The sequence below is a fragment of the Ictalurus furcatus genome, chromosome 7 (genome assembly GCF_023375685.1).
Source record: "Ictalurus furcatus strain D&B chromosome 7, Billie_1.0, whole genome shotgun sequence".
Classification (NCBI taxonomy): Eukaryota; Metazoa; Chordata; class Actinopteri; order Siluriformes; family Ictaluridae; genus Ictalurus; species Ictalurus furcatus.
This window is the reverse complement of record NC_071261.1, coordinates 25,772,748-25,783,784: the sequence shown is the minus strand read 5'-3', so window position 1 is coordinate 25,783,784 and position 11,037 is coordinate 25,772,748. Positions and strand designations below refer to the sequence as shown.

The 11,037-nt window shown below is 39.7% G+C and overlaps 1 protein-coding gene across 1 annotated transcript; it reads left to right on the top strand.

Moving 5' to 3' along the window:
- Positions 1-1,553: 1,553 nt before the first annotated feature.
- Positions 1,554-6,575, top strand: LOC128610266 (GMP reductase 2-like). The gene is made up of 9 exons (XM_053629486.1): positions 1,554-1,798; positions 1,978-2,097; positions 2,265-2,348; positions 2,747-2,920; positions 3,049-3,130; positions 3,307-3,413; positions 3,521-3,563; positions 5,532-5,691; positions 5,939-6,575. Exons 1-9 carry the CDS (start codon positions 1,712-1,714, stop codon positions 6,126-6,128), a joined length of 1,047 nt encoding a protein of 348 aa, XP_053485461.1. The 5' UTR covers positions 1,554-1,711; the 3' UTR covers positions 6,129-6,575.
- The last annotated feature ends 4,462 nt before the right edge of the window (positions 6,576-11,037 follow it).

Sequence of the window (11,037 nt, the reverse complement as noted above, 5' to 3'; positions counted from 1 at the left end):
ACACACAATACTGTGGCAAAAACTAAATACTGTAGAATAGACAAAAGCATGGATAGATGATAACGTGAGACAAAGAAAGCAGTGCAAACAGCGACATATATACTAGTGTGATCATTAACCGAACCGTAAATCAGGTGCAGGTGGTCATGTGACACTGGTGAGTATGGTGCAGTGGCTGCTGGGAAATGAAGTCCAGAGTGCCCTCGTTGATACATGACAGATGCAGCAATAACAGAGTGTAAATGACTAGATTTATATTTATTAAAATGGAATATAATAATAATAGCTTACATAAATGAAAAACATACAGTTTAAAACCATTTTAAAGTATAAAGAATAAAAAATAAAAAAATAAATAAAATGCAGTGGTTTTAAGATGTAGTGCAGACTGAAACAGGATGACAGAATAGAAGACCTGTGTGTGTGTGTGTTTTCAGAATTCTTCTATACAGTCATCCTGTTTCAGTCTGCACTACATCATAAAACCACTGTATTTTATTTATTATTATTTTTATTCTTTATGTTTTTATACTTTTAAGTCCACTGGAAGTACACAATTTTGCTTACTTTTTAAACTGTGTGTGTGGGTGAGGGGGGGGAGAGAGAGAGAGAGAGAGAGAGAGAGAATCAACTAGTTTGACTGGTTTCCCTACCTCTAGACAAAGTGAGAGGAATGTGGATTTAAACCTTGATGGTATGGAGAAAGGACTTTAATACTTCATGTTAAATATGTTGCAGCATGTTGTATGAAACACAAGTGAATTTAATGAGAAGAGCTTTATATGGCATTTAGTTTGTGAAATGTACTGTAACAATTACAGAACAGTTTGTTCTGTGATTTAAAAAAAAAAACAGAAATAAATAAATAATAATATAGTATTTTAGCATCTTCAAAGTAAACACCATTTTTGCCTAGAATTTCCAGAAATGTATTCTTGGCATTTTCTCAACCGATTACTTGAGGAATCCCCCTGAGATGCTTTTTAAACAGTATTAAATGAGTTCCCACCTACACTGGACACTTATTGGCTGCTTTTCAGAATATTTTGCTCCAAGTCATCCATTTAAATAAAGATTTTGTAGGGATCAGGTGGTAGAGCGGGTTGTCCACTAATCGTAGGGTTGGCGGATCGATTCCCGGCCCACATGACTCCACATGACTCCACATGCCGCAAGACACTGAACCCTGAGTTGCTCCCGACGGCAAGTTAGTGCCTCGCATGGCAGCTCTGCTACCATTGGTGTGTGTGTGTGTGTGTGTGTGTGTGTGTGTGTGTGTGTGAATGGGGGAATGAGACACAGTGTAAAGCGCTTTGTAGAACCGCTAAGGTTAAAAAAGCGCTATATAAGTGCAGACCAGACCAGACCTTCAGATTAAAAGATTTTTAAGATCATGAGAAACATTTCAGTTGAGTGTCCCAAACTTTTGACCGGTAGTGTATATAGAGTGCATCGTGAGGATATTTTCACACATCCCAATATAAAACATTATAAACGTTTCAAAGAATTTATTTTTGAATGGACAGGAAGCTTTAGCCTCTTTGCTTTCTGACATGTCCGAAACATGATACATTTCCACTTCTCATTCTTTCCAGCAGGAGCGTGAGACAGTTTTCCTATCTGTTTAAACAAATAGGAGGCACAAAGGACACACTGCTACACAGTGCAGAGATACTGTTTTCACACACACACAGATACAGTAACAGCAGCCATGCCTCGCATCGAGAACGACATCAAACTCGACTTCAAGGATGTGCTGCTCCGTACCAAACGCAGCACGCTCAAGTCCCGTAGTGAGGTACAAGGGTGTCTGTTTAATTAATGTACATTTGAAATAGCATATTGTCTTAATAATCCAAATTATACATGCATTTACAATGGCTGATTGTCAAAAGATACATTTTTCATCATACGTTAAGCCTTTCTCTCTCTCTCTCACATTCTCCATCTTCTTTCTTTTATACTCTTGTTTGTTAGGTGGATCTGATGCGCAGCTTTACTTTCCGAAACTCAAAAGGCAGTTACAGAGGTATTCCCATCATCGCTGCTAACATGGACACGGTTGGAACCTTTGAGATGGCCGTGGCACTGCATTCGGTACGAGTGTTAACGCACTTCCTGTGTATAACCTACAATGTTTGACTTCAACGCTGTACAATAAGATCATTGTTGTTACAGAAAGTAATTTATTTGTTCTGGGTTAAAGCAGACTTAATCTCATGAACTTCTATAAGAAGGTTAACTAATCCACTGTTTTGCTCCAGTTCTCACTTTTCACTGCCGTCCACAAACATTACTGCGTAGACGACTGGAAAGAGTTTTCAGCGAAGCACCCAGAATGCCTAGAGGTAAAAAAAAAAAAAAATGGAAATCAGGTTTGGCTTCTTTGCGTATAATGCTGTAGTTTATTTCTGTATTATGTCAAGTATGATTTGTCAGATTATCATTTCTATAGTAACAGCTCATTCACAGGGACTTGTATGGTGGACTTGTATGGAAGTCCAACAATAAACAGATTTATAATAAACAGAGAAAATTCCTGTGGTATAAAAGGAATAAAACACTTTGGGATGTGGTGTCAGTGGAAAACTTCAGGAAGATAAAAGTAATTTAGTTTTGAAGTGGGCCTCATCACAACACCTCGTCATGTTTTATTCCTTACTTAGTAATGATTACACTGTAATCCTGCTCTGAAGGTCACGTTCTCTCTTTCTGTCTGTGTCTCTCTCTCGCTCTCTGTCTTCAGAGCGTGGCGGTCAGCACTGGAACAGGCGAGAATGATTTCGAGAGGCTCGCTGCTATTTTGGCAGCTGTGCCTCAGATACAGTACGTTTGTGTCGACGTAGCGAATGGATATTCGGAGCACTTTGTGCATTTTGTCAAGGACGTGAGGCAGAAGTTCCCTTCACACACCATCATGGTCAGTGGTTCACCCTGTCTGGCAAACACAGCACATTGTTTATACAGACAGATAGTGAAGTAGAGTGTATTTGTGTGGTTGATAAGAGAGTGGGATTGTTGTAAGCATAGTTGTAAACTTCCGTTAAGGCTGGAAATGTGGTCACGGGAGAGATGGTGGAGGAGCTGATTCTCGCTGGAGCTGACATCATTAAAGTGGGCATCGGTCCAGGTGACAACACACAATCATATCACTCAATTCTTATGAAGCTAGAACAAGTGGCTTTTGGGTTGACAGCTTTGCTTAACGTCATGTAATCATGTATGTTTAATTTATCTGGCATTTATAATTTATAACGTATCAAATTTATCTGACGTACATCATATATGCTGTTTTTTTCTGTGTAGGCTCAGTGTGTACAACCCGTAAGAAGACAGGTGTGGGCTACCCTCAGCTGAGTGCTGTAATTGAGTGTGCTGATGCTGCACATGGCCTGGGTGGACACATCATCTCTGTGAGCTACAGTTATCTGCTTAGTCCACATTAGCGAACCAAGGCATTTGTGGGAGAGCAGATGTTCTTGCTAGATTTTAATTGTTTTCTTTATGGTTTTTCACCCAGGATGGAGGATGTACCTGTCCTGGTGATGTCTCTAAGGCTTTTGGTATGTTTCACTGCTCTGGATTATGGTGCAATCTGTTTATTACACAGTACTAGCATTTTCCTTGCTATTATTAAAATAATTTTATCTCAGAATGTTAAAGATATTACTGTAAACAGGGGATAGAATTTGTGTTCTACGATGTGCATCCTAACGCTTCAGAAAGACATGAGAACACTATCTGTAGATTTGCCTTTATACATGTCTTGGTATGTTGTCTGTAAAAGTCAAAGTAAGAGTAAGAGAAAGTGTGATTTTATCTTTGTGTCAGTGGTGGATACTGGTAGGGGTGCAATAATTATCTGAAAAGTAAAAATACTACTCGAATTTTGCTAAATGTTGCTTGGCTGGTTGTAAATACAGTGAATGCATGTTAAATCCTGAGCACCCAAACTAAACCTCACAGTTATAACTAAATGCATTGGGTGGTGCTGTAGAGTATAGTGTCTATTACATGACTGACAGGAGGCATTGCCAAACATAAACAAGGACCATAATTTTTCCAATCAGGTTTTCTCACTGACTTAATACACTTTTGCTAAAGCCACAGCTTAACACGTGGTTGTTGTGTTTTTCTGATTCATTGGTGGACAGAAAGTACAAAGTGCTTCAACAAACTTGGCTGTTTAGCAAGCCATTAACTGTGTGTCTCTGCAACATCTTTGTTCTCCACAGCCGGCCTAATCGTTTACAGACTAGGGAGCCGACTTTCACCTGTACATGTGGATACTGTATGCTTGTTTTTCCAACAAGAACATGTGAAACAATATAAACACGACATCCAAGTGTTTATGTTGGTTCTGTACGTTAATTGGGGCTGTGTGCTTTATTAGCATTTTTTTTTCACTCTGCGTGAGCTTAAATGCTTTTGTTCTGTATTATTTTGTTTACACACATTGCTTAATGTTTTGAGCTAAAAAAAAAAAGAAGCTTGTTGTGGATATAAGCTAATTATAAGCTTGTTCTGAAACGGTGACAAAATCTTAATGATTAAGAAAAATCACGTCTTTCTCATTAAACTTCATTTAAATAAACGAATAAATGAATATATTTTTATGAGCTCAAATTTTCAAATAGAATATTATTGAATAATGCCCATCCCTAGATACTGGGCCACTGGGTTTAGCTCCAATTCCTCTAGTGGAGATGTGAGAACATGTGTGATTATGGCTGCATCTGAGGAATTTGAAGTGGGCAGGCTGCCATGCACAAGCTTTGCATGTCTACGTAAGACCATGGTGCTAGCAACTCCTACTTTTCAGCCATGACACGAAGACATGCGTTAGTGATGGAGACAAGAGAATTTGCTCACTACTGAGGCTTTGTTAGCTGAAGTTTCCTCTTTTGGGGCATGAATTTGGGTGTCCTATGTGCATAAAGGGCGATTGTTACAAGAGATGTCACCCAGCAGGTGTAGGAGAGTATATGTACGGGTTTAGATCGAAGATCTAAGTGTGGCAAAGTAAACTGTGAACTTTAACAGCATATCAACATTCTCCAGATGAAAGCTGTGTGGCTAGCTCTACATTCAGAAACCCCCAAAGAAATCACAAGGTAGTGTTTAGTGTGACCCAACACCATCACAGTATTGTTTTACATCTATAACCAAAGTGGGGAAAAGGTCTTGGAAAATGCTGAGGTTGGCATGCAAACAGTGGAATTGGATGGATGCCCATCTTCTGTCTCTAGGCTGTTGAAACTGGATAAATTGGTTTACAAACTTAGACTTGCCCTAAATCAGAGGATTGGTGTATTATCAACTTACTTAGGGGGCAGGTGCTCTGGACCACTATGAATGCCAAATAAAAGTAAGAGTATAGAATGAGAGGCTACAAAAGCAACTAGTGACAAATTTTCAGAATCAACAAAGCCACTTACATTTCCCTACCTATTTTCATGGATTTTGTGCTCCATGTGTCTAATATTCTCTGAACTATATTTGATTGATTGGCTGTGTTGTGTGATGGACAGGTGCGGGAGCGGACTTCGTGATGCTAGGTGGAATGTTGGCCGGTCACTCTGAGAGTGGGGGTGAGACCATTGAGAAAAACGGCAAAAAGTACAAACTGTTCTATGGCATGAGCTCCGATACGGCCATGAAGAAGCACGCAGGAGGAGTAGCAGAGTACAGGTGAGAGAAAGACTGGCAGAGTACTGAGTACAGGGGAGAAAAAATCAGGATGTAAAGTCATTACACCATGTTTTAACATGTGTAATGTTCTCAGACAGGATATCAGGCAGCATGCAGTACAGATATATTCTATTATTCCTGTTGTCTTGGATACCAGTCCCTGGAAATGATTTTCAGAGAGAGCAGTTTAAAAAAAAAACTCACACAACTCTCTCTCTCTCTCTCTCTCTCTCTCTCATGGATGCAGGGCGTCTGAGGGTAAGACAGTGGAGGTGTCCTATAAAGGGCCAGTGGAGGTCACTGTGAAGGACGTACTGGGTGGTGTTCGCTCCACTTGCACCTACGTGGGAGCCGCGAAGCTGAAGGAGCTGAGTCGCCGTACCACCTTCATTAGAGTGACTCAGCAACTCAACACTGTGTTTGGAAACAACGACTAACACATCGCTGTTGCTCATGAGTGCTGGTCTGGTCTGACAGATTTACTGCATTAGGTCAGATTCCTGCAAAGGTTTAGAATTTGCACATCTTTTCTAGTCATTCTGTAGTAGTCACCTGACAGTCACACACAAATGCACACAGTGACAAACCTCACATCTTTTCCTGCAGCAGTGTTATGGTTGTGGCTGGCAAGGCTAAGAGAAATTCACCTGCTTAGACTACATCTAAAGACTATTATCATTTGAACATTTTTATCGTTACTAGTAGTGTTTCTTAAATTTAATTCTCCAGGAAATATTCAAGATCATATATAAAACCCCAAACTGGACCAAAACTCAGACAGCAATTGTTGCCATTCCACTTAGTTTAGTATAAATAATGTCTTATAAATATCCTCTATGCACTGATGAATAAAGCAGACGACTGTCATCTTGGTACTGAAATGATCTTGTTGTTGGTTTATGTTTATTATGGTTGTATGAAGTGTGTGTCACGTAATGGAGGTTAGGACCGATGCAATGGCAGATAAGAGCTTTATTAAAGAGAGTCAGGTAGACAAATCCAAATCGTGAAACAAAAGCGTGGTCAGAGACAGGTAGTGGGTCAGGTGATCTGCAAACGGGCATAAACTAGGCAAGGCAAAAGCACGTAACGAGAAACAAGAAACAAGATCAAAGACCATGAAACAAAACGAGGAACAGGGAACAAACGCTTGGTACAGTGATAACACTCAATACTTTGACATACATAGATATACGAGGGGTTTAAATAACAAACGTAATCGACAGCTGAAAACAATGATGACAAATACGGGAAACAACCAATGAAAATACAGTGGCAGAGACAGGACAGAAATTATTACAGATGCATGTGTCAAATGTAAATGTAAACAAAGTCAAGGTCTCTGAAAACCCAGAAGAGTGCTCGCACTTCGGGTTTCCGAGCACACTGCATGCTACAGCACTTACCACGAGGGGAAATCGTGTGTATGTGTGTGTGTGTTTTATAATCCTAATCATTCCAACAAATATTTCAGTTTAAGGGCCCAGTTTAAGGGCTTAAAATAAGTTGTAGAAAATGATAAACAGTTGGGCTCATTGGTTCAGTTGGGTTCATTTATTGCATTTCACATAATAGAATCATGAGTGTGAAGCCCATTTTATACCCAAAGCATCGTGGTCCACATGCAATGGCCCATGAAGCATTAATTCCTGTGCTGCACTTGCATTGGCTTAGTAAACATAATGTGCAAATATTAAATACATGCATTCAATATATTTTTATAATATGAACATTCATTACCACTGTACTAGATCCGATGTGATTTTACTTCTACACTTGGTAGCAGATATAAAAGTTTTACCTGATGCCAGAGCACTCACTGTTACAGTAGTCTGCAGATGGAAATATAACCCATGTGCTGTTGCAGCTTGAACCTTAATTAAGCGCTTCAAAGACACCACCTCACTTATGTTTCGTTATAAAAAAAAGGTGTGTCTCACAAATGAACACAAACCAAAGTACACCAACTGAAAACCAGAATTTTGGGCCAAAGCGTGTTTACTTTTATCCTCTTCTCATTGAGAAAATATTCCTCTTAAAATGAGTGAGCATTTTGACAGAAGCGATGTGTTAAATCGTGCTAAAACAAGTGTCATCTGTAAAATGTTATTTATCTTGTGAAACAGACTGAAGCAATAACGCTAAACTGTAATCAGAGAGGCCCTGCGGCCTTCAGTGCACGTCGCAGCGCCGTCTGCAGGGGAGATCGTGACATTGATCAATTTCTTCACTTGGAAAAAATAGGTTCACTTCTTCCACCACCGTCATCTGCAAATTTAAAGGAGACCTATTATACCCCTTTTTACAAGATTTAATATAAGTCTCAGGTGTCCCCAGAATGTGTCTGAAGTTTCAGCTCAAAATACCCCACATTTATTATACCATGCTGTAAATGCCCCTTTTTGGGTGGAAGCAAAACACGCTGTGTTTGTGTGTCTCTTTAAATACAAATGAGCTGCTGCTCCACACCATGAGGGGAGTGAAGGAGCATTAGGGAGTGTATATAAAATGACAGATAAAGCATTGTCTTTATTGTAAACAATAAAGCACGCCAGACACATGGGTTTTCTCAGCCACATGATACACTGAGGCCATGGCTTAACCCATCATGCTCTACAAGATATTTCCAGGTTGTCACGATTTAGAGGCGGAGATGGATACAAGTGCAGAAATTACTCTGTTATGAATACAAATGAAACACAAATCTAAAGCTATAGAACTTGTTGCAAAACACTAAGGCAAAGACTAAACATAAACCAAAGACCTGAACAAAGCAAAAGAGAGACAACGGCAAAGAAAGACAAACGTAAGACAAGGCGTGCAGTGCAAACTGTAGCTATAAACTCATTAACATGGTGTGATTCAGGTGCAGGTGGTCATGTGACTGATGCAGCGAGGAGCCTGCTGGGAACTGTAGTTCAGAGTTCCTTCTCTGGAATACATGACCCCCTCCCCTGGCAGTCCTGGCCCTCTGGACAAAATGTCTTCACAACCCCTTAGATCCCAAGGCAGGCAGGCATTGTTCAACAGAACTGGCATAAAATTAGCCATGAAAATGTTCGAATAGGTGTCCGCTATAATGTACACCCTTTAGATTTTTCCATCCATCCATCCATCCATCCATCTTCTATACCGCTTATCTTTTTCAGGGTTGCGGTGAACCTGGAGCCTATCCCAGGGAGCATTGGGCACAAGGCAGGGTACACCCTGGACAGGGTGCCAATCCATCGCAGGGCACAATCACATACACATTCACACACCCATTCATAAACTATGCACACTTTAGACATGAGAATCAGCCTACCATGCATGTCTTTGGACTGGGGGAGGAAACCGGAGTACCCGGAGGAAACCCCCGCAGCACGGGGAGAACATGCAAACTCCGCACACACAGGACCCCGTGGGAATTGAACCTGGAGGTGTGAGGCGAACGTGCTAACCACTAAGCCACCGTGCACACTCCTTTTAGATTTTTGATATTTAATAAAATAAACTATTAAATCACATGTAAATTTTATATGAATTTCACTACCGAATGGACCCATACACAAAATATACCATAATTTAAAGCTCCATAGCATTTAAAGGAAATGATGTACAGTCACATAACCAACTGTAAAGTGTTCAGCTAGGTATCTGCTATAACACACCTTTTAGATTTGATATTTTTGACACCTAGATGAAAACATTACAGTTGGTTATATGACTGTAAGTTATTCACTTCAAATGTTATCGAAGTTAGAAATGTGTTTAACAATGTCGTATGTAACTTTAGAGATGGTCCTTTAACTTCCGCCTATCTGTGAATATCGAACGTCCAACGTCAAGCCAACTTTATACCAGTCAATAACAATGACCCTTAGTTAAGTAAAGCCTAAGGTGCAGCAAAGAACTCCCCCCAGCCTCAGGAAGCACTCAGAACCTACAAGGAGAACACAAGAAAAATTAATTATATATTCATTTTTTTAATATGCTCAAAGCAGGCAAACAAAAAACAAAACAAAACAACCCCACACACAAACTTACTGTCACAAAAACTCATAACCCCGAGCTCAAACTGATGACAGGTAGCAAGTCTACCAAGACTGACCAAAACCACTACTACCACATAGAGGCATCAACATAATTGAAAAAGACTATTACAACACAGTTGAATTCGAAAAAACTGATCTTCGTGACAGTAACCAGCACAAAGCAAAAAGAACAAACAAAGCAAAACAAAAAAAAAAACGTGAATGTTTACTGCTGTGTGTTGCTCAATTTGGTTTTTTTGGGGTTTTTTTTTGTTTTTTTTTTCTTCTCAATGTAATATTTGGGAAAGGGAGGGGAGGGGAGGAGAAAAAAGGTGATGTTCAGCAGACATGTTTGGTAGACGTGTTCAGCAGTAATGTTTAGCAGAAATGTTCAATAGAAATGTTCAGCAGAAATGTTTAGTTCAGCAGAAATGTCCATCAGAAATGTTCAGCAGAAATATTTAGTTCAGCAGAAATGTCCAGCAGAAATGTTCAGTTCAGCAGAAATATTTAGTTCAGCAGAAATGTTCAGCAGAAATGTTTAGTTCAGCAGAAATGTTCAGTTCAGCAGAAATGTACAGCAGAAATGTTCAATAAAAATGAAACTGGAAAAAAAAAAACAAAGCAAAACAAATCAGAGCAAAACCACGCAAAAACAAGGCAGCCCAAAGCAGCAACGTGGCTCTGTGAGTGAGGGGGAGGAGCTATACTGAAACGACCACACCCACTCAGCCTGCCTTAACGCATGCAAAATCGAGGAACCCAAGAACAACAAACAGGTGTTACAAAGTCAGTTTGGAAAGCAGTTGTCTTGGGTACCAGTCCTTGGAAATGATTTTCAGTCCTGACTGAGAGCAGCTCTTGTTTTAATAGATATAGTGTACAAAACAACATTCACATAATTGGTCACACCAGAGTGGTATTTTGTTATCTAGAATAAGTTGTGTTCTACTTTGTGTTTTATATAGCTAGCATAGCAGATGAAGCAAAGTGATGCTACTATCAGCAGGAAGTCGAATGGTATCGTGGGTAATGTAGAAAACCATCATCAACATCACCAATCACCAACACGTAAACAAAGAAGTTTATACTAACAAAGTCAATTAACACTCACATGTTAAATATAGGGATTAATATGAGCGAGTTGTAGCCCAGGCTTAATAATGAGAAACGCTATTTAGCTGTCTAACCAAGTCACAAAAGGGTTAACTTTGATTTTCTTGTTATCTTTGATGGATTTGTAAGTGAGCAAATGGGTGAACTCTATGAGGCAGTGAACTGACCAATCAGCTGCCAGCTAGGCTCTGTTTACAGTTACACCTCTAGGTTAGTG